Genomic DNA, 21,138 nt, shown 5'->3' with positions numbered 1-21,138 from the left:
CCACTAGCTTTGTTTGTAGCGATGCTTCCTAAGGCCCACTTGACTTCACATTCCAGGATGCCTGGCTCTAGTTGAGTGATCACACCATTGTGATTATCTGGGTCATGAAGATCTTTTTTTGTACAGTTTTTCTGTGTATTCTTGCCACCTCTTTTTAATATCTTCTGCTTCTATTAGGTCCATACCATTTCTGTCCTTTATTGAGCCCATCTGTGCCAAGCTTACTATAATATACACTCATGTACACTAATATATTAGTATATCTAATATACAGTTCAACATGTCTTAAAATCACCTGGATAGTTCATTAAACCAAGTTCCTCAGCCGCACCCCTAAAGAATCTATAGGTTTGGGTATGGGCCCTAGAACTTTCACTTCTAAAGAATTCCCAAGTGATGTGCTGACCAATACCACTCTAGAGGAATATGCTTACTTTTTAGATATCTGGGATCTACTTTGGGCTGGGATGGCCAACTTTCTACCCTCTGTTCCTCCTCCGAACTCTCATACATTTATCGTTCATTCTTCCTTATAAAGTACCCAACCAGTTAAATTATCAACATTTTTAAGGCAGAGCTATGTTCTCCCCATCTGTGGACCACTCATAGGAATCAGTGAGTTGCACTCAGTAGGTATCAGGTGAATAAGTGCACAAGTGTCTCAATGCTGCTTCCCAATGTTTCTTTTCTCCCTACTGGATCAGCTAGCCAGGTCAGTCCATCAGGGGTCCTGATCTCATCAAGAAGAATCGAGGCATCTATTTTTTTTTTTTTAAGATGACGGGAAAGTAAATATCCGTCCAGTCCTAGAGATTTAGGTTGCTTGGGGAGACTGTTCCAATAATACCCCAGATGAAGTACAGCCATCTGGAGAGTGTTTGGCATCGATGGAAACCTACTGCTGAATTTGTTCCTGGAAGACATTCGTTTTAGAATGTTATTTCCAATTTGGCACATCACAGAGCTGTACCAGTCAGAGAGGATTTAGAATCTCTGCTGCCTACAGAGGGCCTCTTATTTAAAGCATGTCCCTGACAAAGCAGTATCAAGGAAGCACAATTGGAAATCTCCTACAGGGGAATATCTCTCTACAGCTATAGCAGCTACCGGGGCAGCAATCAGCTTCCTAAAAAAAAAAAAAATCTGAACTTTTATCATTTGCGGGGACTGCCTTCTTCAGAGCCCAGCCACCGGGACAGAACTTAGTAAGTCCATTTCTCTTGTCCCACAACAGCAATTCAGTCTCAATGCTATTGCCGAGATGCATGGAGCCACTAAGGCTTCCCCCACCCACAAAATAAAAGCTCAGGCAAAGAGTAGAGCCCATAATCTCTAACATGATGGTCCATTCAAGATGGACTAACAGCAGCTAGCGCAGTGGTGAAGAATCTGCCTGCCAGTGCAGGAGACACAGGAGACTTGGGCTCAATGCCTGGGTCGGGAAGATCCCCTGGAGTAGGACATGGCAACCCATTCCAGTATTCTTGCCTGGAAAATCCCATGGACAGAGGAGCCTGGATGGCTACAGTCCATGGGGTCACAAAGAGTCAGACATGATTGAGCACCACCACCATAGCAGCAACAGCAATAACATGGGTTATTTTTACTTATTAGGGTACTCATATGGAATAAAGCAAGAAGCTCAGAAGAGGGGGCTGAGTACTTTGGAAGTAAAAAAAAAAAAAGTTAAAAAAAGTACTTTGGAAGCTGGTAAATTACAGAAATTATCATTAACTCAATTTTTCCAAAGAATGGCATGAGTTACTTTGCGTCTCAATTTCCTTTCCCACCTGGGAGGACCAATGCAATACTGATAGGGAGTCTTTCTGCCTTTTGTCAGGGGACTGGAGCAAGGAGGAAGCTGCATTTAGTCTTTAACCTTACTGGACAAGACTGTTAGACTAATTTTTAAGGTGTAACTATCATGGCCACATACACTTATATCTTGAGCATAGTACATTATTAAGAAACATGGACCTTGAAGGTAGATTGTCCAGGTCCAAAGTCACAGTCAGTTACCCACTCTGCGACTTTTGGCAAGTTACTGAATCTCTGTATGCCTTGGTTTCCCCCTTTATAACGTGACACCTATTTCACAGCATTGTTTGGAACGCTACCTGAGATAATGATCTACATGTACATGCACATACATACATGTACATACACAGATAACACGTATAATATGAATGTATAATATGAACACATCCATCTCTACTCTGGTTACAGAAGAACTTTCTCTTTTAAAACATGTGCTCTCTCTCCCCCCTTCTCTTTCAACCTCTCTCCACTCCCAAAACACACCTGACCCCAAAAAGAGCAGCTAAAAAAAAAAAACCCCAACTTTTAATTTTCTTATTATTATTTTAAATAAAACCACTGACTACAGGGAAGAGTTTACTTTGAAGGCTCTGAGCTTTAGAGACTCGAGATGTAGGAGTTAAAAGTTCAGCAACCTCAGTTATGGAGTAGGTGACCTCTAGGGACACTCCAAGGCCCCTTTTTCCAGACCTTGGGCACTGTGACCTGGAAGCCCTTGGCCACGGTGGTTGAGTCAAATGATCAGATGCCAGGTACCTTACAGCCGGGCAAAGTCGGCCTGCCCTTCCCTCTGCTCACCATACACTGCCCGCTTGACCATGAGCTCATTTGTCCCCCTTCCCTTTTCTATCAGACTTAACCTCACTCTAATCCAGCAAACTCCAGGACAGTCCTGTAGGGGGAACCAGAGTCCTTTCTTTTCAGAGCCCAAAAGAGAGTTCAGAGTTCTGGGGATAAAGTTGGGGCTGGAGCCAGGGCCTCTATTACATCTTTTTGCCTACGCAAGCCTTAAGTGCATTTAATTCAATTTGGGTGGGGCAGTGAGGAGTTTCATTTCATTCGTCATATTAATGAATTCCCTAGCATCCATCTAAGAAAGCTATTTACTTCTTTTTGACACAGACTTTGTACCATTAGAATCCTTCCACTAAAAATAACTTCAATAAACATTTGCTAAGCTTCCACTGCATGCAAGAGTGTCCCAGCTGTACAAAAAATGAAAAAGTTCATGGTACTTTCCGTCACAAGACTCACATCCTAGAACAGTGGGGTCCAAAAGAATTTCTATGATGATGGAAACTTTTTATATCTCTGCTAATATCTTAGCCACTAGCCGGGTGAAACTCTTAAGTATTTGAAATGTGGATAGTATGACTGAAAAATTGAGTTTTTACTTTTTAATTTTGATTGGTCTACATATAGATAGTCAGATGTGGCCAGTGGTTACCCTATTGGACAGCATGGTCTAGACTGGAAAACCATGCTGCTTAAGACTGGTCCCCATGATCCCCAAGCCAGGTATCTGCATCCCCTGTAGCTTGCAGAAAGCAGAGTCTCTGATCTCATCCTACACCTCCTGAGTTAGAAACTGCACTGGAATAAGATCTCCTGGTGCTTCATCTGCACACTGAGTCTTAGGAAGCACTCTTCTAGGGAGGAATCCATTCAACAGTCATAGAAGATATATATAATATATCTTTTATATATACACATATACATATATATGTATTTGTACATGCAAGTGGGTCTCTCATCTCTCTCAGTCTCTCAGAGTTTTTGATTCACTGGGTCTGGGCTGGGTTCTAAGAATCTGTGTTTCTTTATTGTGCTTTAGATGCAACTGGGGAGTGTTTAAAAAAAAATGCTGAGCCTGGGCCACTGCCTGCCCCTTAACCTAGACCCTCCAATTTAATTTGTTGGAGGTCTGGCCTGAGCATTGAGAGTTTTAAAAGCTTTTCAGGGATTCTAATGGACACCAAACAAGAGAACCTTCCCAGCACAGCCTAGGACAATGGTTCTCAAAACTGGCTGGACGTCAGGAAGACCAGGAGGGCTTATAAAACACACACTGCTGCAGTTTTTGATTCATTGGGTCTGAGTTGGATTCTAAGAATCTGTGCTTTGAACAAGTTTTCAGGCAATGCTCACGCTGTCTGCTAGTCTGGCAAGCCACTCACTCAGTCATTTTTTTTTTTAAAGCATAGGTTTTAGAATCAGACTGACCTGGGCTGAGTCCTCAATCCACTATTTACTACCTGAAGAAGTTAACTAATCAGCAAACCGTAGTTTTTTAAATTGTAAAACTAGACTTTGGGTTGCTGTGAATGCTATTAAATAACTGAGATAATGCATCTGAAATGTTGAGTCCAGTGTCTGCTCTTAATAAGCAATTAAATTCATTATCATCATTAGTGTAAGAAGAGACACCCATTCACTCATTCATTCAACAAGCACAAACTGTGTGTCAGGCACTGCTCCAGATGCTGGGAATGTGGGAAAAAAAAAAACAACAACAAGATGGTCAAGATCTCTGCCATACTATCCATAGAACTTGACTTCTAACTGAGAGTAGAAAACAGACTGATTATATAGCTCTTACAACACAAATCACAAGCATGAAGGAAGTAAAGGTCAGGGAAGAATTCATTCCAACTGGGAGAATGGGAAAGCTTCACCCAGGAGGTGGGGTTAGAGCTGTGCACTCATGCAGAGAGAGAGATGACATTCAGACAGGAAGGGAAAAACTCACTCCTGAGGCAGGAGTTAGGAAAGATGAGCAAGACAGACGCAGCCTGGTGGGGCCGGGGAGGGAAGTCTAAGGAGAAGGGAGGCAGGGAGGTAGGACTGTGTGCCTAGCACTGCCTCCATTCTCTGCCTAAAATCACACTCTGCTTTTGTTTTTTAAATCTCAATGCGTTAAAAATTACCAAAGTCTAGAAAATGAAACCAGCCAAAGGCTTTCATTCTTTTTTTCTTTAAATATCTTTTTTAGTTCTTGGACTTAATTTTTTAGGGAGTATACTTTTTAACTGGAATATAATTGATTTATAACGTTGTGTTAGTTTCAGCTGTACAACAATGAATCAGCCATAAGTATACACACGCCCCCTCCCATCCGACCCCTCTAGGCCTCCAGGTCGTCACAGAGCGCCAGGCTGGGCTGCCTGCGCTACGCAGCAGCCTCCCACTAGCTATGTTTTACACGTGGCGGTGTGATTATGTCAATGCCATTCTCTAAGTATGTACCACCCTCGCCTTTCCCTGCTGTGTCCACAAGTCCATTCTCTACACCTGCTTCTCTATTCCTGCCCTGCAAATAGGTTCATCAGTACCATTTCTTTAGATTCCATACATATATATGTGTCAATATTTATTTGTTTTTCTCTTTCTGAATTATTTTTGCGTGACAGTTTCTAGATTCATCCACATTACTACAAATGACCCAAATTTTGCCCCTTTTATGGCTGAGTAGTATTCCATTGCATATATTTACCACAATATTTACCACAACTTCTTTATCCATTCATCTAGTGATGGACATCTAGGTTGCTTCCATGTTCTGGTTATTGGAAACAGTGCTACAATGAACACAGGGGTACATGTGTCTCTTTGAAGTATCATTTTTTCAGGGTATACGCCCAGCAGTGGGATTGCTGGGTTATATGGTAGTTTTACGGAACACCAAAGAATTGATGCTTTTGAACTATGGTGTTGGAGAAGACTCTTGAGAGTCCCTTGGACTGAAAGGAGATCCAACCAGTCAATCCTAAAGGAAATCAGTCCTGAATATTCATTGGAAGGACTGATGCTGAAGCTGAAACTCCAGTACTTTGGCCACCTGGTGTGAAGAACTGACTCATTTGAAAAGACTGTGATGCTGGGAAAGATTGAGGGCAGGAGGAAAAGGGGACAACAGAGGATGAGATGGTTGGATGGCATCACCAACTTGATGGACATGAGTTTGAGTAAGCGCCAGGAGTTGGTGATGGAGAGGAAAGCCTGGCATGCTGCAGTCCATGGGGTCGGACATGACTGAGTGACTGAACTGATGTTAGTTTTTAGTTTTTTAAGGAACCTCCATACTGTTCACCATGGTGGTTGTGCCAGTTTACATTCCTACCAACAGTGCAAGAGGGTAAGGCTTTTATTCTTGATTACTCTCCCCCAGTGCAGAGGTTAGTCAATGAAGGTCCTTATATGAACCTCACCTTGCCTTTTGTGGAGTTCTTCAAGCAAGGGAGGGGCCTTGGGACCACATTATAAAGTGGATGGACAAGACAGAGACTCCTGGCACTTCATTAAAGCTGCTGGAAGACTGACCACTAAAGGGAGAGTGTCTGGCCCGACACATGGCTTTCCTTGGGAGAATGGTGACAGGCCACTGTACCTCGTTCACTCATCTGGCACTCTGCTATTCCGTTTCTCTCCACCCTTAACTGAACTCCCCAAAAAGCAAGAAAGCATGAGATCTAAGGAAAGAGGGCTTTTAACCAAAGGATCTGCAAATTAAATAGGTTCTAGTACAGCCTCAAAGGAAAGGGAACCCAGACCTCTCTAATTTGCTTAATACAATGATAACAAGTACATCTATCTAGTAATTCATCTGTTCCCAAGAAAAGAAAGAAAGGCCCAATGTTACATAGAAATGCAGTGAGGGGAAAGTCTCAAGCTCCAAACAAAATCTCCCCAAGAGTCTCCTCCCATGACAGGTTGGAAAAATGCAGAGTCAAGGGCCCATAGGGCCCTAAATGCCTACAAGAGTTTATGGACTCCAATGGACTATGGAGAGCCACTGGCCGGTCTGAACAGGGCATTGGTCCCAGCTCTAAATTTTTCTGGCTGTCTATGACTTTGGGCAAGTCATTCACTCCCTCTGAGCCTCAGGTTCCTGTTTGGCAAAATGGGAATAAAAATAATAATACCCCCTTCAGTAGGCAGAATGAAAAAGCTAAGTCGCTCAGTCATGTCCAACTCTTTGCAACCTCATAGACTATACAGTCCATGGAATTCTCCAGGTGAGGATACTAGAGTGGGTAGCCTTTCCCATCTCCCTTCTCCAGGGGATCTTCCCAACCCAGGGATCAAACTCTACCACATTACAGGCAGATTCTTTACCAGCTGAGCCATAAGGGAATCCTGAGAATACTGGGGTGGGTAGCCTATCCTTTCTCCAGGGATCTTCCTGATCCAGGAATCAAACCAGGGTCTCCTACACTGCAGGTAGATTCTTTACCAACTGAGCTATCAGGGAAGGCAGAGTAATGGCCCCTCAAAAATATTCATGTTAATCCCCAGAACCTGTTAATCTGGTAATTTACATGACAAAAGGCAACCAGGGTAGCAGGGGAATTAAGGTTGCCAATCAGCTGACCTTGAGATGGGAAGGGCATCCTGGATTACCTCCCAATGTAATCATAAAGGTCTTTAAAAGTAGAAGAGGGAGGAAGCAGAGAGGCAGAGAGGGAGGTAACAATAGAAAGGAAGATCAGAGAGATGCATTGTGAGAACTCAGCCCTCTGTAGCTGGCTCTGAAGATGGAGGAAGTGACCACAAGGAAAGGGGTTGGTTCTGGAAGCTGAAAAAAGCAAGGAGATAGAATCTTCCTTGGAGCTTCCAGAAAGGAGCACAGCCCTGAAGATACTGTTTTGGACTTCTAACCTACACAACCATAAGATAATAGATGTGTGTTGTACATCTGTGGCAACTTGTTACTGCAGCAATAGGATGCTAATGCATCCGTCTGGCAGGGGTTGTGAGGCCGGTGCCTGGCAAACTGTAAAACTACTTTCTTATCTCGGGTGGTATTACCATCCGTGGGCACCTGCCATCCTCCAGTCGCGGTGAGCGCCTCTCCCTGCAGAATGCTCACTTCTTCCCACTCTGCCCGCCTCACCTAGCATCACAAGCCTCAGCTGAGCCCCAGCCCATTGCATAAGCCTCCTCTCTTTCCTCTGCCCATGTGAGCTTTCTCCTCTGAACTCCCACTGCCCTGACAGCCTGGACCTCGCAATTTCGGACATAATTATACAGCGGGTAGTGCTACCTGCTGTTGCTGCATGTGTGTTTATTTTGGTTCCAAAACTAAATTGAAGCCTTGGTCTCAAACAGGAACTGTGTTTTGCCCTGTTGTTGTTGTTATTTTTAAGGACCTGTACTTTTTTTTTTTTTTTTCACAGTCCTGTTTTACCACCTTTGACACAAAGAGTCACTGCCCAGGCAAACATTTATAACCAGATACTCAATCATTTTAATTGTTCCATGACTGGACACTAACTCATTTTTCTATTTTTAAGCAAAGTTTTCTATTTTCTAGCAGAGTTTACTAAAAGGCCTAAGGCCAGGTCTGACACAGACTAGAGAAGCAGGTTTAGTTTTTGACGACAGTGACTGGGGCTCCTCATCATACCCTGATCTCATCAGTCAGACAGGAGGTGGGCAAGGTTGGAAATCACAGTAAAACTAGGAAAGAAGGTGGCCAAGCATGTGTCCCTCTTACCCCAGGACTGAGCACACAGTAGGTGCTCAGTAACAGTCAGTTAGATGACTGGCTGATGTGTGTGTATCATTTTTTCCTCTACTGTCTGCCTTTAATCCTGTAAGATGCTTCTCAACAAAAACATATCCATAAACAAAGGAGGCACAGCCCACTGACCCACCGTAGGGACATAGTTCCCACAAGAATGAGACAAACAGACAAAAGAGTTCTCCTCAGAGCATGTTTTTTGAGTCTCAAAATAAGATCCATCTCTCATTTCAAGGTACATTTATTTTAGTGAGGCAGGATAAGGATTTTGTGAATAAGCTGGTGTGTGGGAACAGAAATTAAAATAAGCATTGACTTGCTGCCTGCAGACGTGGATGTCCTCACATCCCACTGCCTTATTTTTGGTTCCATTCTGGTTTGTTTTCTTCTCTGGGGCTTTAAAATATGATAGAGAGGTTAGAAAGAAAGGCTGTGGATAACCATGGCTTCTGTTCCCAAAGCTGGTCCTATGCGCCTGGTCACTCGTTACACATCACTGGATCCCCACTACCCCCATCTCAGGTGAGTGTTATCATTATCCCCACTGGAGAGGTGAGAAGACTGAGTTCATGACAGGGAAAATGACCGTGCTCAAAGCAGCGCATGAACAAGTGGCTGAGCACAATGTGAGCTGAGGTGGTGGAGCCCAGAACGGGACTCTAAGCCAATCAGCTCTACTGATCAAGGATCTGCCCCCAGTCTCTCTCTCTCTCTCTTCAGGTGGAGCAGGTCCAGCCCCCAAGTTGCTAGGATAATCTGGGACTCGGGAGCCTCCACGCTAGCTCTAGTTCTAGAAACTGGTGCTGGATAAGGAAGAGTGAGAAGAGGAGACATGAGCTATGTGTTTTTAAGTAAGACCTCTTCCCCTCCCTGCCTGCCTGAAGCCACAGGATGAGTTAGAGATGCCAACATAAAGCAGTAACAGTGGCTCAGTTATTCCCAAGCCAGTCCTCAAAACCCCAAACCCCTCAAAAAGGTCAGAACAGGGGCAGGAGAGCAGCATAAGAAAATGGGCCTGAAGTCAGACTAGATCTCGGGTAAGGAAGGCCTTCCCCTACTCCCAAGCTACAGAATCCTGGACAAGAGACAGAGCTCCTCTGAGCCCCCATCTCCTTATCTGTAAAATGGGAAGATAATTCCTCCTTTACAGGTTTGCTCTGAGGACCAAGTTCATGTATGCGAGGGTTTATTAAGGGTCCAGTGCATAGCACAACCGGAATAAATACTAGCTGTTTTTATTAACAGACTGTCCAATGGACTAAGACGATGCATGCAAAAAAATAAAGACTGTACTGTATAATATGCAACTATGTGTTAAGAGTAGGAAGTCAAATGTGATGCAAGTTATGCTCCAGAAAATGTAAAGGCAGGGGACGTGATGGTCATTTTACTTTTTATCCCCGATGGTGCCAGCTGCAGCACAGTCCTCTGCTCTTGACCAGGCTTCCCAGGTGTTAAAGAACCCTCCTGCCAATGCAGGAGGCATAAGAGATGCAGGTTCAATCCCTGGGTGGGGAAGATTCCTTGGCAGAGGGCATGGCAACCCACTCCAGTATTCTTGCCTAGAGAATCTTATGGACAGAGGAGCCTGGCAGGCTGTAGTCCATGGGGTCGTATAGTCAGACAAGACTGAAATGTCTGACACAACTTAGCATGGGCTCAAGAAGCGTGTGCAGATTTGGGACAGACTTCAATTTTCCTGCATTTTGTCCTAAACCTCTGCCAGCAAAGGCAGTACTTTTCATTTACTAAGAGGAGGGCAGAGCTTTCTGAAATGCCCTATTTAATGGAATTATTCCTTTTACTTTATAAGCCACACCTCATGGGAATGTTCATTTTATCTCTGGCAGCTCATCGGAACAATAACTGTTTCATGGTGCAATAACCTATGTATTAAATCACAATGGGGACCTCCTTGAAATATTACTATACTGAATTCTCTTCCATAACAGGCAGACCAGTTTTGGATTTCACCCAAGAGGCTTAGTCACCAAAGAACCAAAAGTATTTCATTAAATGTGTTTTCTCCTAAAAGAGGAGAAAGGTTATTAGTAGTTATTAGTATCTCATAGCCTTAAAGGTTGTTGGTCTTTGCTTCCAATTTTAATAGCACTTGAATCCCACAGACGAGGAGCCTGAAGGGCTGCAGTCTATGGCGTCACAGAGTTGGACACAACTGAAGCGACCGAGCACTTATGCTTCCTAACATACTATATAATTTACTTATTTATTAGGCTTTTTTTGTTCTGTTCTTCCCCCACTGCAATGTCAGAGGGTGGGATGCTGCCTACTTTATTCACTGTTGTTTCCTAATCATATGAAAAATGTACCTGGCACATAATAGCTGCTTTATAAACAATGTTCAATTCGTGAGCAAATTAAAGCATATTTTAGAGCATATTTTTTTGAAAAGCAAATACAACTGAAGAAAGCATCTCTCACTACTCTTCTCTTTTCTGTCTCTGCCCCCCTTTTTTTGTTTAATTGAAGTATAGTTGATTTACAATGTTATATTCATTTCTGGTGTACAGCAAAGTGATTTATCTGTACACGTATGCTAAGTCACTTCATTTTGTCAGATTCTTTGCAACCCCATGGACTGTAGCCTGCCAGGCTCCTCTGGCCATGGGATTCTCCAGGCAAGAATACTAAAGTGGGTTGCCATGGCCTCCTACAGGGGATCTTTCAACCCAGGGATCGAACCTGCATCTCTTATATTTATTGCATTGGCAGGCAGGTTCTTTACCACTAGTGCCATCTGGGAAGCCATATATATATATATATATATAAAATTTTTCATATTATTTTCCATTATAGTTTATTATCAGATACTGAATATAGTTCCCTGTGCTTTGTAGTACATGTGTGCTCAATCCCTAAGTCATGTCCAACTCCTTGTGACCCCATGGACTGCGGCCTGCCAGGTGCCTCTGTTCATGGGACTTCCCAAGAATACTGGAGTGGGTAGCCATTTCCTTCTCCAGAGGATCTTCCCGATGCAGGGATCGAATGCACGTCTCCTGTATTACAGGTAGATTCTTTACCACTGAGTCGCCTGATAAGCTCTGTGCTGTATGGTAGGCCCTTGTTATTTATCTGTTGTATATATAATAGTTTGTATCTGCTAATCACAAATTTCTAATTTATCCCTCCCCCAACCCCCTTTCCTCTTTCTTCCATTTTCCTGTTTGCAAAGATAGATTTTTACTAGATCAGAACACCTCCAAAAGTCAGAATGACATCATCCACAAAAAGGAATGGGTTTTTACAACATCTAAGTCCTCCTGATAGTGACTATTCAGGGAGACTTTCACTCACGCAAAAAAAAGGAGACCTGGCTCCACACCAGGGGTGAGCCCTGCTGGCTGCAGAGGTGGGATGTCTCCACCACAGTCAGGAAGGGGTCCCTTCCATCTTCCAGGACCACAAGGAACCCTGACATCAAATTCAGATTTGGGAAGTGCACGGACTGGAAGGTAGTTTAAGTCCAAATCTCCCATTTTTCCAATGGGAAAACTGAGGGTCCGGGAAAGTAGTGTTTGTTCGAGTGCACAGAGGAATTAGAGCCCAACCAAGAAGAGAAGGCAGATTCCTTTCCTTCCTCCTCCCTTCTTCTCTTTTCTCTTCCAACCTTCTCTCTCTTTCCCTCTCTCCGTCCCACTCTCTTCCTTCTATCCCTTCCTTTGTTCTTTGTCTGCTTGTGTGTGTGTGTGTGTGTGTACGAATCACAATGGGATGGTTTAGAAAGGTCTCTGGTTAGCAGTCCATACATAACTTTGACCAAGGTATGCTGGTGATTAATTTCACTAACTTCCTAGTCCTCTACAACAACCAAGATCCCAAATTTTCTCAAAGTTCCCATGAACGATGCAAGAGGTTTAGAAATTTTCTGAAATAAAAGAATCTTAGAGATCATCTAGCCCAACCTCTATTTTACAGATGAAAAACACTAGGGAGAGGGAAGAAAAGTGAGCTCCCCACATCACAAGGCAGGTTAAGAGCTCAGCTGAAGTGGCCAGGATCTTGGGCATCAGAGCCATTAAAGGATCCTCAGGATGCTTCTCACTTGGGTGTGTGGCTCTAATGGTCTCACCATGCTGGCCAGAAAATCCCATCTAAGAGAGCACATCTCAGATCGAGGACGAAAACATTCCCCTTGAGCAAGTAAACACAACTCAAATGAGAAAACTAGCAGAAAACAGAATCCACATGATATATACACACAGATACATACATACATGTATGTATTACTGCATACATCGTATATAAAAGATTCTTGTTTTAAAAGTACTTGGTACTAGGTATAGAATAAATTTACAGGACTAGCAAGGACATCAAAAGTGCTAGCAGAAACATATTTTGACACAACATTTTTGAAAAGTTATTCATTAATACCTCTACAAACTAAAATACACATACTCTTTGATCCAGCAAGTCCTCTTCCAGGAACCTGGAATTATCTCTAAAGATAGAACTGTATGGATATGTGGATAAGAGTGCTTACCAAACCACTGTTGATAACAGAAAAGTAAACAATCATGAGGTGCATCATTTGGGTAATGGCTGAATAAATGCACTAGAGCAATGTATGGGATTTTGCACAACTGTCATAAAATGAATCATTACAGAGCTGAAGGGATGGCCGTTACTTATTACTTAGTAAGAGAGCCAACTGCAGTGTGATGTGACTGGTAACAATGGTTTCATATGAAGACCACCATCTCTAAAACACTGTGATGTGTGCACATCTGTTTGTTGTGGTGAAATCAGCACAAAGGAAAGATGTGGAAGTCTGTAACACTGAGCATCCCAGGGAGAGGGCAGTGATGGATGTGGGCAAAAGGGGTACTTAATATTTTCTTTACACATCTTTGACTATTGATGCTATTATATATATTACTTTGAAGAAATAGGTTAAGACCAAAAATCTCTGAAAATAAAGACAGAGGGAACCCACAAATAGTCCTCCAAGTCCTATTTCAGTCGCCCCTCTTCCCCTGTAGACTTGTGACAGCAAGAACATTCTGAGGAAGTTACTCAGTGTGACAAAGAGAACCCAATAGCTGCCTCTCTAAACCTTTGGCTCCCTTGACCATGCTCTGAGTTAGTTACTTTACCCACTAAATTATCCTAGACTTGATACAGGAAGTGACCTGTCAAGCAAATTCAGGAAGCGAGGTGTGAACACAGCTCCAGCAAAAGCTCCTCCATTAACACAGGGAAGAAGCTGGATCTCCCACAAGGTGAAGGTGTCTTATCCCACCCGACAAAGGAGCTCACAATTTTAATTAAACCACACATGTCCACCCATCACAAAACTGTGAAGCAGACAGAAGCTAACTCTGGCAGGCAGGCCTCCTGGGGCACCTGAACCAGTTACGTGGAAAGCTTTGTGCCCATTCTCTGTTGAATGAAAAGTAAGAGAACCATGAATGCAGAGGTTCTGGCTGTGACCAGGATGACCCCTGGGCTTCAACAATGATAAAACTGCATTCTCTGAAGCACTCACGGTTCACATTCTTCTTGGCTAGTGCTTGCTTCTGAGAGAAAACTCTCACCATCAGCTTCTAAAACTCCGAGAGTTGTTCACACAAATCCAGGAAGGCTTCTTTCTGAGAATTCTCAGACCTCCAGTGCATCCCAGATGCACCACCTTATATATTTCAGCCATGGCTCAGGAGCCAGTAAAAAAGAAGGGAGAGAGATCGACTTACCAAGCCAACTTCTGTTTAAGTATACAGACACGAACACAGGGGGGACCGTGAAGAAATCTACTACAGAGTTCACTTCAAGCCAGAACCATAGCTTATCGTTGGCTGCAATAAACTGGGGGAAAGAAAAAACAAGAGAGAGAGAGAGAAAAAATGAGAAGCATGATGCCGGCATGCAAACTATTCTCTTCCCTCCCCCCAAACTTTTTTATTTTTAATTGAAGGAAAGTCGCTTCGCAATATTGTGTTGGTCTCTGCCAAACATCAACATGAGTCAACCATAGGTATACATGTGTCCCCTCCTTCTTAAGCCTCCCCCCCACCTCCCACCTCTTCCCACCCTTCAGTTCTAGAAAGTTGATACTGATGAACCTATTCACAGGGCAACAGTGGAGATGCAGACATAGAGAACAGACTCACGGGCACGGGTATGGGGGAGGCGGGAGGGGGGCAAGGAGTGGAGAGAGTAACAGGGAAGTATATACACACTACCATATGGAACAGAGAGAGCCAGTGGGGATTTGCTATATGACTCAGGGAACTCAAACTGGGGCTCTGCAACAAACTATATTCTTTCTTCCAAAGGGTACATTTCAGTTTTTCATGGGGGCCTAGAGGGAGATGTCATGTTCTTCTTATATCTACGCCAGTCCCTTGCTATTTCTGTCTTAGAATTTGGATCCACAGTCTTTTCTAGAGAGTGACTATATGCTCTGTGAGCCTTGGAGAAAGATCAGGGAGTACATTTTTCTGTGGTTTTCAATAGCATTTTAGGGCAGTTTGAGTAATCTCACCTTTCTTGAAGTCTCTACTGTAAATATTCACCCACACAGTCTCTATACAGCTCCCTTTATAGACATGGTTTGGATAAATCCTCTGAGCCCTCAATTCTGCCAATCTACCCCCTTGATGCAATCCTCACAACTCACAGTTCTCTCAGGATTCAGTTAAGTGAGCACTGATAAACATAATTTTAAGAGTGGAAGGTTTTCCCTCCTGTTTAAGGCAACCATGCATTCGTGCGTGAATAGAGAGATGAGAAACAGTAGACCAGTAAGGGTGTAATAGTCATTTCAATCCTTATTTCTCCTGCTTGGAACAAAATTAACATACACATGAGGAAATGCTGACCTAAGGAAAGGACTCTCTCACAAAATGAAAATCAGAATTCGGGTCTCTTGTCTCCCTGCAAACACTGGGCTTCATCTTGCCTGTGGGAGCAGATGCTGATGGGGAATGGTCCCTAGGTACGAGACTCACACGCTCCATTGTGATACCAAGCAGTGCTGTTCAAACTTACCCGCAAGCCAAAGTAGAGAAGGAAGAATACGTTGAAAGCCATGTCGATCTGTAATGTGAAATCTTTGTAGAAATTCTGGCAGGATTCTATTGGGCTATTAGACAGGAAGAAGAGAAAAGCAAGAGGTAAATGAAAAGCATCATTACGTGTTCCACATCGCTGTGCAGTGACGGTGCTTAGGGAAGAGGACAAAATGAACGTTCAAAAAGTAAAACATTTGGTCTTTGTATCCCCTGTGATTATCAAGCAAGCATTGCCAAGGGGTCTTTCCATTCAACCATACAGTCTTTTGTTCTTTGTTTTCGTCATTTGATACATGTTTTGTTTCCATTATCATTCAACAGTTGAGCTAAGAATCTAAAGAGGATCATGCAGACACCTTGAAGGAAGGACAAGCAGAAGAGACCACCAAATTCCTCAATTTCATATTAACCCTTAAAGAACTGACTTCTTTCTTTGAGAGGACACAAACCTAAGCTAAAAGCAGTCCCTCCCACTCTCCAGCACATTAGAAATGAAGTCCACTTTCAATTAAACACAGTGGTTGTGTTTTGGACCTTTTAAAAGCCATTGGTTGATTAATGATAAAGGACCAGGAGCATCTCAGGAAAGCCATGGAGGAGAGGATCCTGGTGGATGTTCTGGTGAAACTAAATATGCACTTATATGCAGCACTCTGATCTGGGGAAAGAAGCATTGCCCAACTGGTAGAATTCAAGACCATTAAATCAATTGAAGCAGTACTCTAAGGGTTAATTTTTATTTTCTGGCATGCAGGTTAATTGCCCTTGTGTGTATCAAGCAGCCAATGCGAACCCCAGCACACTCTGCTCGAGTAGGCAGTTCAAAAGGTACAACTATACAAACTGGTACGTGGCTTCCGTGTGCTTTCCTGCACCAAACTGATCAGAGGACCAGAGTGTGAAAAGTCCCAAAGTTTGGGCTGTATGGGAAGTAGGAAAGCCTCATAAGCCTTTCAAAGCTGTGAATGAAAATTTACAGTACACTGTTATCAGTAAGCCAATGGTACCACTCAGGCCAGGAACGTCAAGAAGGTGTGGTGAGGGAAAGGATAGGGGAGGGTGGGGAGAAGTAAAATACTTTCCCCAGATGGGAAGCAACATGGACCTCCAGGATGGGAGAGGGCTAGCTTGAGAGGTGCAGGATGGAGGATTTCCAAGTATCACCACGTTGGAAATTGCTGTGTGCAATACCAGTTAGTATAGTTGTACTTCTGTAAGGGCAATTCTTGGTTGTTCAACAGGCAGGAATCTGCAGTACAGATATGCAGGGCCCACTTAAAGGCAGGGTGACTTAGTCTGTGGGACTCTCCGATCGTGTTACATGCACTGGATTTATTCATTCTTCATCTGTATTACAAGTCAAACATGCCCTTTGCCATCTCCCAAATCACAGATATGTGGAAAACCCTACAGACAAGCATGAAGAGGAATCTACATTTGCATTTACAAACTAAGCAGACTGAACAAAAAATAAACAGTGAAAACCGTTTGTATAAAGGAAATGGCAAGTATTGGGTTTTCACTAAGGGAAAGTGGGAGGAAAGATAGCATGGAATTTGCTTACTCCAATGCTGAAAGAAGGCAAGAGCAAAACAGACTGAACACCATAGCCTGCCACTGCTCTTTGCCTGCTCCCTCACTCAGAGTCAGTGAAAAAAGGAGAATCTAGGACAGGAGTTAACAAGTGACACTTCTGCAATCCTCAATCTATGATGGAATTTTGTTTTGTTTCAAGAACAAGACCCTCGGGGTCCACAAGTGTTAGAGTTCTTTGCTACTCTAGGTGCAGTGGAAAGAAGTATATGAACTAGGTTGACCAGAAGTCCACTATTGATCCCAAGTGATGAGACCATGCATCTCTATACTATGTAAGCCACAGGTATGATGTGCTACCAAAATACTGAAGAGTAAATGGTGTATGTGTGCATGTAGGTGTGTGCATAAGAGTGAGCGAGAGATTGAGGATGGGGGAGGATCCTGCAGGGAAATACAATATTGTACTCATGTCTTCCCTTGTGCCAGCAGTGACTTAGCTGTGTATTATAAACTTGTCCACATCAAGATGGATGTGTATCTAATCAAAGGGACAGAGATGTCCCAAGTCTGCTATGGAAAACCCTCTATAACTTCACCAAGGCCAAATGATAACCTTAATTATTGCCCTCACAATAGTCATTGGTGGCACATTTGGGGGTCCTTGTGAGTTCCTTAACTCCTATTACTTCCATGGCTTCTGTGTCAATTTCAAAGTAACCTTGAAACACACTGAGTAGGAAAGTATTTGCTAGGCTGTGGAAGAGAATGGAACAGTGGGGGAAGAGATGCTAGCTCAATATCACTGAAGGTATTTTGGTTCAACATAAATGGAAGCAGATAATTAAAACAGTATAAGGAATTGGGCTGTAGCAACTAATTTCCATTATCCCTTGCCTTCCTTGTCATTTCTGCTGCTCCCTCCTATACTGCCCATCCCCAAAGGCAGCAATAAGAGGGCTTGATGGTAAAGTACACTGAGCTGAAAAATATACCTCTACAACACTCTGATTTACAGAAAGCAATGTTGAAATCAAAATAGACTTTTTCTTGGTCTTTCAGAATTTTAGAGAATTAATTTAATCATCCTTTTATATCATTCCTTGAGACTTATACTTTGAGCTGAAATAATAAAGGGAGTAAATTATGCTGCTGGGGCTGGCAGCTTTCCCTCTGGCTGAAGCTCACCAGTAATATGAGCCACTCTGCTAAGATGAAGTAGGAGAGAAACAGGAAATTCTGGGACAGAAGAGGCTGGCCCCTGGAATCCAGATAGGACCAGAGTGGTCAGAGAGTCTATTTTCTATCCCTCTCAGCTCTTTCCTGGTTGCATGAGAGACCAAGGAGAAATCTCCTGCTTAGTTTTCTCAAGAGATATCAGAACTGTTTATCAAGATCCCCTCTGAGATAAATCCTCTGAGTGCCTTTAGTCCACGGACTCATACAGTCAAAGACCACAAAGAGAGACTCTACAGCCCCATCATTTCATTCCTCAAATGGAAACAACCCACAGAGAAGTTCATTGATCTTATAAAAAGAAAATGCAGAATTCAACAACAAAAGGGTTGGCCATACTGGCCAGGATTTATTTTCCTCCCAATGAGACTTTATCTTAATGATTAATGCTCATTGTAGAATGGAGAATGAAATATAAACTCTTCTTCCTTTTTGTGTAAAACAGAAGAGTTCCTTGTCTAGAAGTTTTAGGAGTTTTCCTAAGTCTCTGAGCCTGGCTGCCCAAACCTTTCAAAACATTTCCCCAGAACAGTGTTTCTCAAACTTCAGCATGTACCTAGAGGGCTTGGTAAAACACTGGTGGACCCCATTTTTCAGAGCTACTGATCCAGTGGGTCTGGTATGGGACCCTAAGAATTTGCATTTCCCAGATGCAGCTGCTCATCCAGGAACCACACTTTGAGAATCACAGCTCTTAAAGAACTCTCCTGCAACTACACATTAGGGATAGGTGTTGCTGCTTGAGGTGATTCCCATTCAGACCTGAATAAAGAGGATTAAGCATTTGGGCCCATCCCTGGACACCCACCTGCCTTCTACTTAACTAAGTGCTGAGATCAAGGGGTTAAAAGGAGACTTTCAGTTTCAGATGTGAACAAGGTGGGTGGGGGTGGAGCGGAATTAAGACAATACAGGGAAGTAATTATTGGGCTGGCCAAAAAGTTCATTCAGGTTTCTCTGTAAGATTTTATAGAAAAACCCAAATGAACCTTTTGGCCAATCCAATAAATACAATGCCACCATGCAAGCTTCACCAATGACATTCCAATTAACAACCAGAGAGTGCCTGAGGAGCACATTTTTAGTTTAAGATTAAAAGGAAAAATAATGAGGGCTGGATGGGGAGAGGTTATGGAGACTGTCATTTATAAGAGATAAAGAAATGTTAAGCATCTTAGGAACAACAGCAGCAGCAGCAGACATTCGAAATGATTTAATAAACAACGCATGAGAGGGAAGGGACTAGCTGAGGAACAAAATAGCACTTTGGGAAATAATTTCCAACATTTACATTCTCCTCACTCTTGTGGCTAGTCCCTTTTTAAATTGGATGACATCATCTCAATTCCCACCAGGATTATGGACCACGGGAGTTCAGGCCCACAGAAGTGCAGACATGAATTAATACAATAAGCTTAATGATTCCAGACTCTCCTCCTAGTCTCACCTCTGCAATGTTGCCAGATTAATTTAATTAAAAGGTGTCATTCATCCACCATTGTGGCTCTCTCCTGCCTAATGCATCAACTCCAAGTCTCACTGAGAAAAACCTCTAAAACCCAGCCTCAGTCTACATCTCTTGTTTTATTTTCTACCATGCTCCAGGCCAAAGCTCTTCCTACCATGAGCTGATGCCTTCATCACTTCATGTATATGACTCTCATATTCCTAATTCTAACCCTATGCTTTTACTGTGAACTCTTCAAATGCTCCTTCCTCTTTGAGTTCAAATCTCAGGCAGTCTTCAAGGCCAACCAGAAGGCATGCCTTGGCTTTCTGTCCTCACTGAACTTTCCCATCTTGAATTCTCATAGCACTAGGAGTAAGGAATTCTAAACTGCTTTGGAATGTTGGTTCTTACTCAATATAATACTTGGCAATTGCATAGCGTTTACACATACTATTGCACTTGTCCTCACAACTTGGCAAAATCAAGTAGCAGATATTTTGGTCTATTCCCCATTTTTCATACAGAGAAGCAGAGGCCCAGAAACCTACTCAAGATCATGTGGCTATGTGGTAGAGTTGGGATAGGAAATCTCAATATCCCTTCTGCCATACCACCTCCCTTCTCCAGAACAATTGCAATATCCTTGGAAAGGAAACAAGAAGCATAAGACATAGTATCTGCTATCCATAGGGCCTGGCATGAAGCTTATATAAATCAAGAGGGGTTGACAATGAGGGTGTGACTGATTTATGGAAGAGGTAAAACTGCCCTAGAAAAACATGTATGTGTTTGTGGAATGTTCTGGGAAAATTCAGAGGAAGCTGAACTGTCCAAACTGTATCTAACCCTCCTCTGTGAAGACTGACATGTGAGATATTACTAATCCCCCAAAGTCCTTCCTGGGACCCTGCATAGTAGTGATGTCATGGAGCTTGACCTTAACTGCTGAGGTAAGTTCCTCTGCCTATAGAGAAATAAAGCCTAGTTTTCCATATTCTTAAAGATGGATACCACAATTTTCTCTCAGCCTCTCTTATTCTAGGAGAACAAGAAAGTATACAGCAATGGATGATAATCTTTAGACACTGTTAACACTTCTAATCATGGATTAGACAATGAATAAGTTTTGCATTCCACTGGATCAAAATATAGAAAAATTACATCATATAGCCATGGATATTAAGAAACCTATCTGTGATGAAGAGGGAGTAAATCTAAGTGAACTGAGATTTTTTAGTATTGTTAAGATATATGGGATAAGTAAAATGCTTTGGTTTTCTTTCCCACAAAATAGAAATAAAAGCACCCAGTTAATCAGAATATTTGAGACCAAGAAATTTTAAAAGGGAGGCCAGATGTTACAATATACTCCAAATTAGAAATCAATGTTATTGTTCATATAATTTTAGGTCTCACAAAAGAGACCTAAAATTCACCTACCATTGTGGCTGTCTCCTGCCTCATGCATCAACTCGAAGTCTGGCTGAGAAAAACCTCTGAAACCCAGCCTCAGCCTACATCTCTTATTTTATTTTCTACCATGC

The 21,138-nt window shown here is 42.8% G+C and overlaps 1 protein-coding gene across 9 annotated transcripts in view; it reads right to left on the bottom strand.

The window, feature by feature from the left end:
- KCNMA1 (potassium calcium-activated channel subfamily M alpha 1) overlaps positions 1-21,138 on the bottom strand; it is a 748,747-nt gene that overhangs the window by 302,240 nt on the left and 425,369 nt on the right. For 8 of the 9 annotated variants that reach the window (XM_043476447.1, XM_043476438.1, XM_043476446.1 and 5 more), the window contains exons 4-5: positions 15,353-15,446; positions 14,056-14,167 (exon numbers count right to left, since the gene is read on the bottom strand). In XM_043476447.1, coding sequence (XP_043332382.1) covers positions 14,056-14,167; positions 15,353-15,446 — 206 coding nt within the window. Of the gene's footprint in view, positions 1-14,055; positions 14,168-15,352; positions 15,447-18,821; positions 18,826-21,138 lie in introns of those variants that run through there. The other variant, XM_043476439.1, reaches the window with a different exon arrangement.

The sequence above is a fragment of the Cervus canadensis genome, chromosome 8 (genome assembly GCF_019320065.1).
Source record: "Cervus canadensis isolate Bull #8, Minnesota chromosome 8, ASM1932006v1, whole genome shotgun sequence".
In the NCBI taxonomy this organism is placed as follows: Eukaryota; Metazoa; Chordata; class Mammalia; order Artiodactyla; family Cervidae; genus Cervus; species Cervus canadensis.
This window is presented reverse-complemented; position numbering and strand designations above follow the sequence as displayed.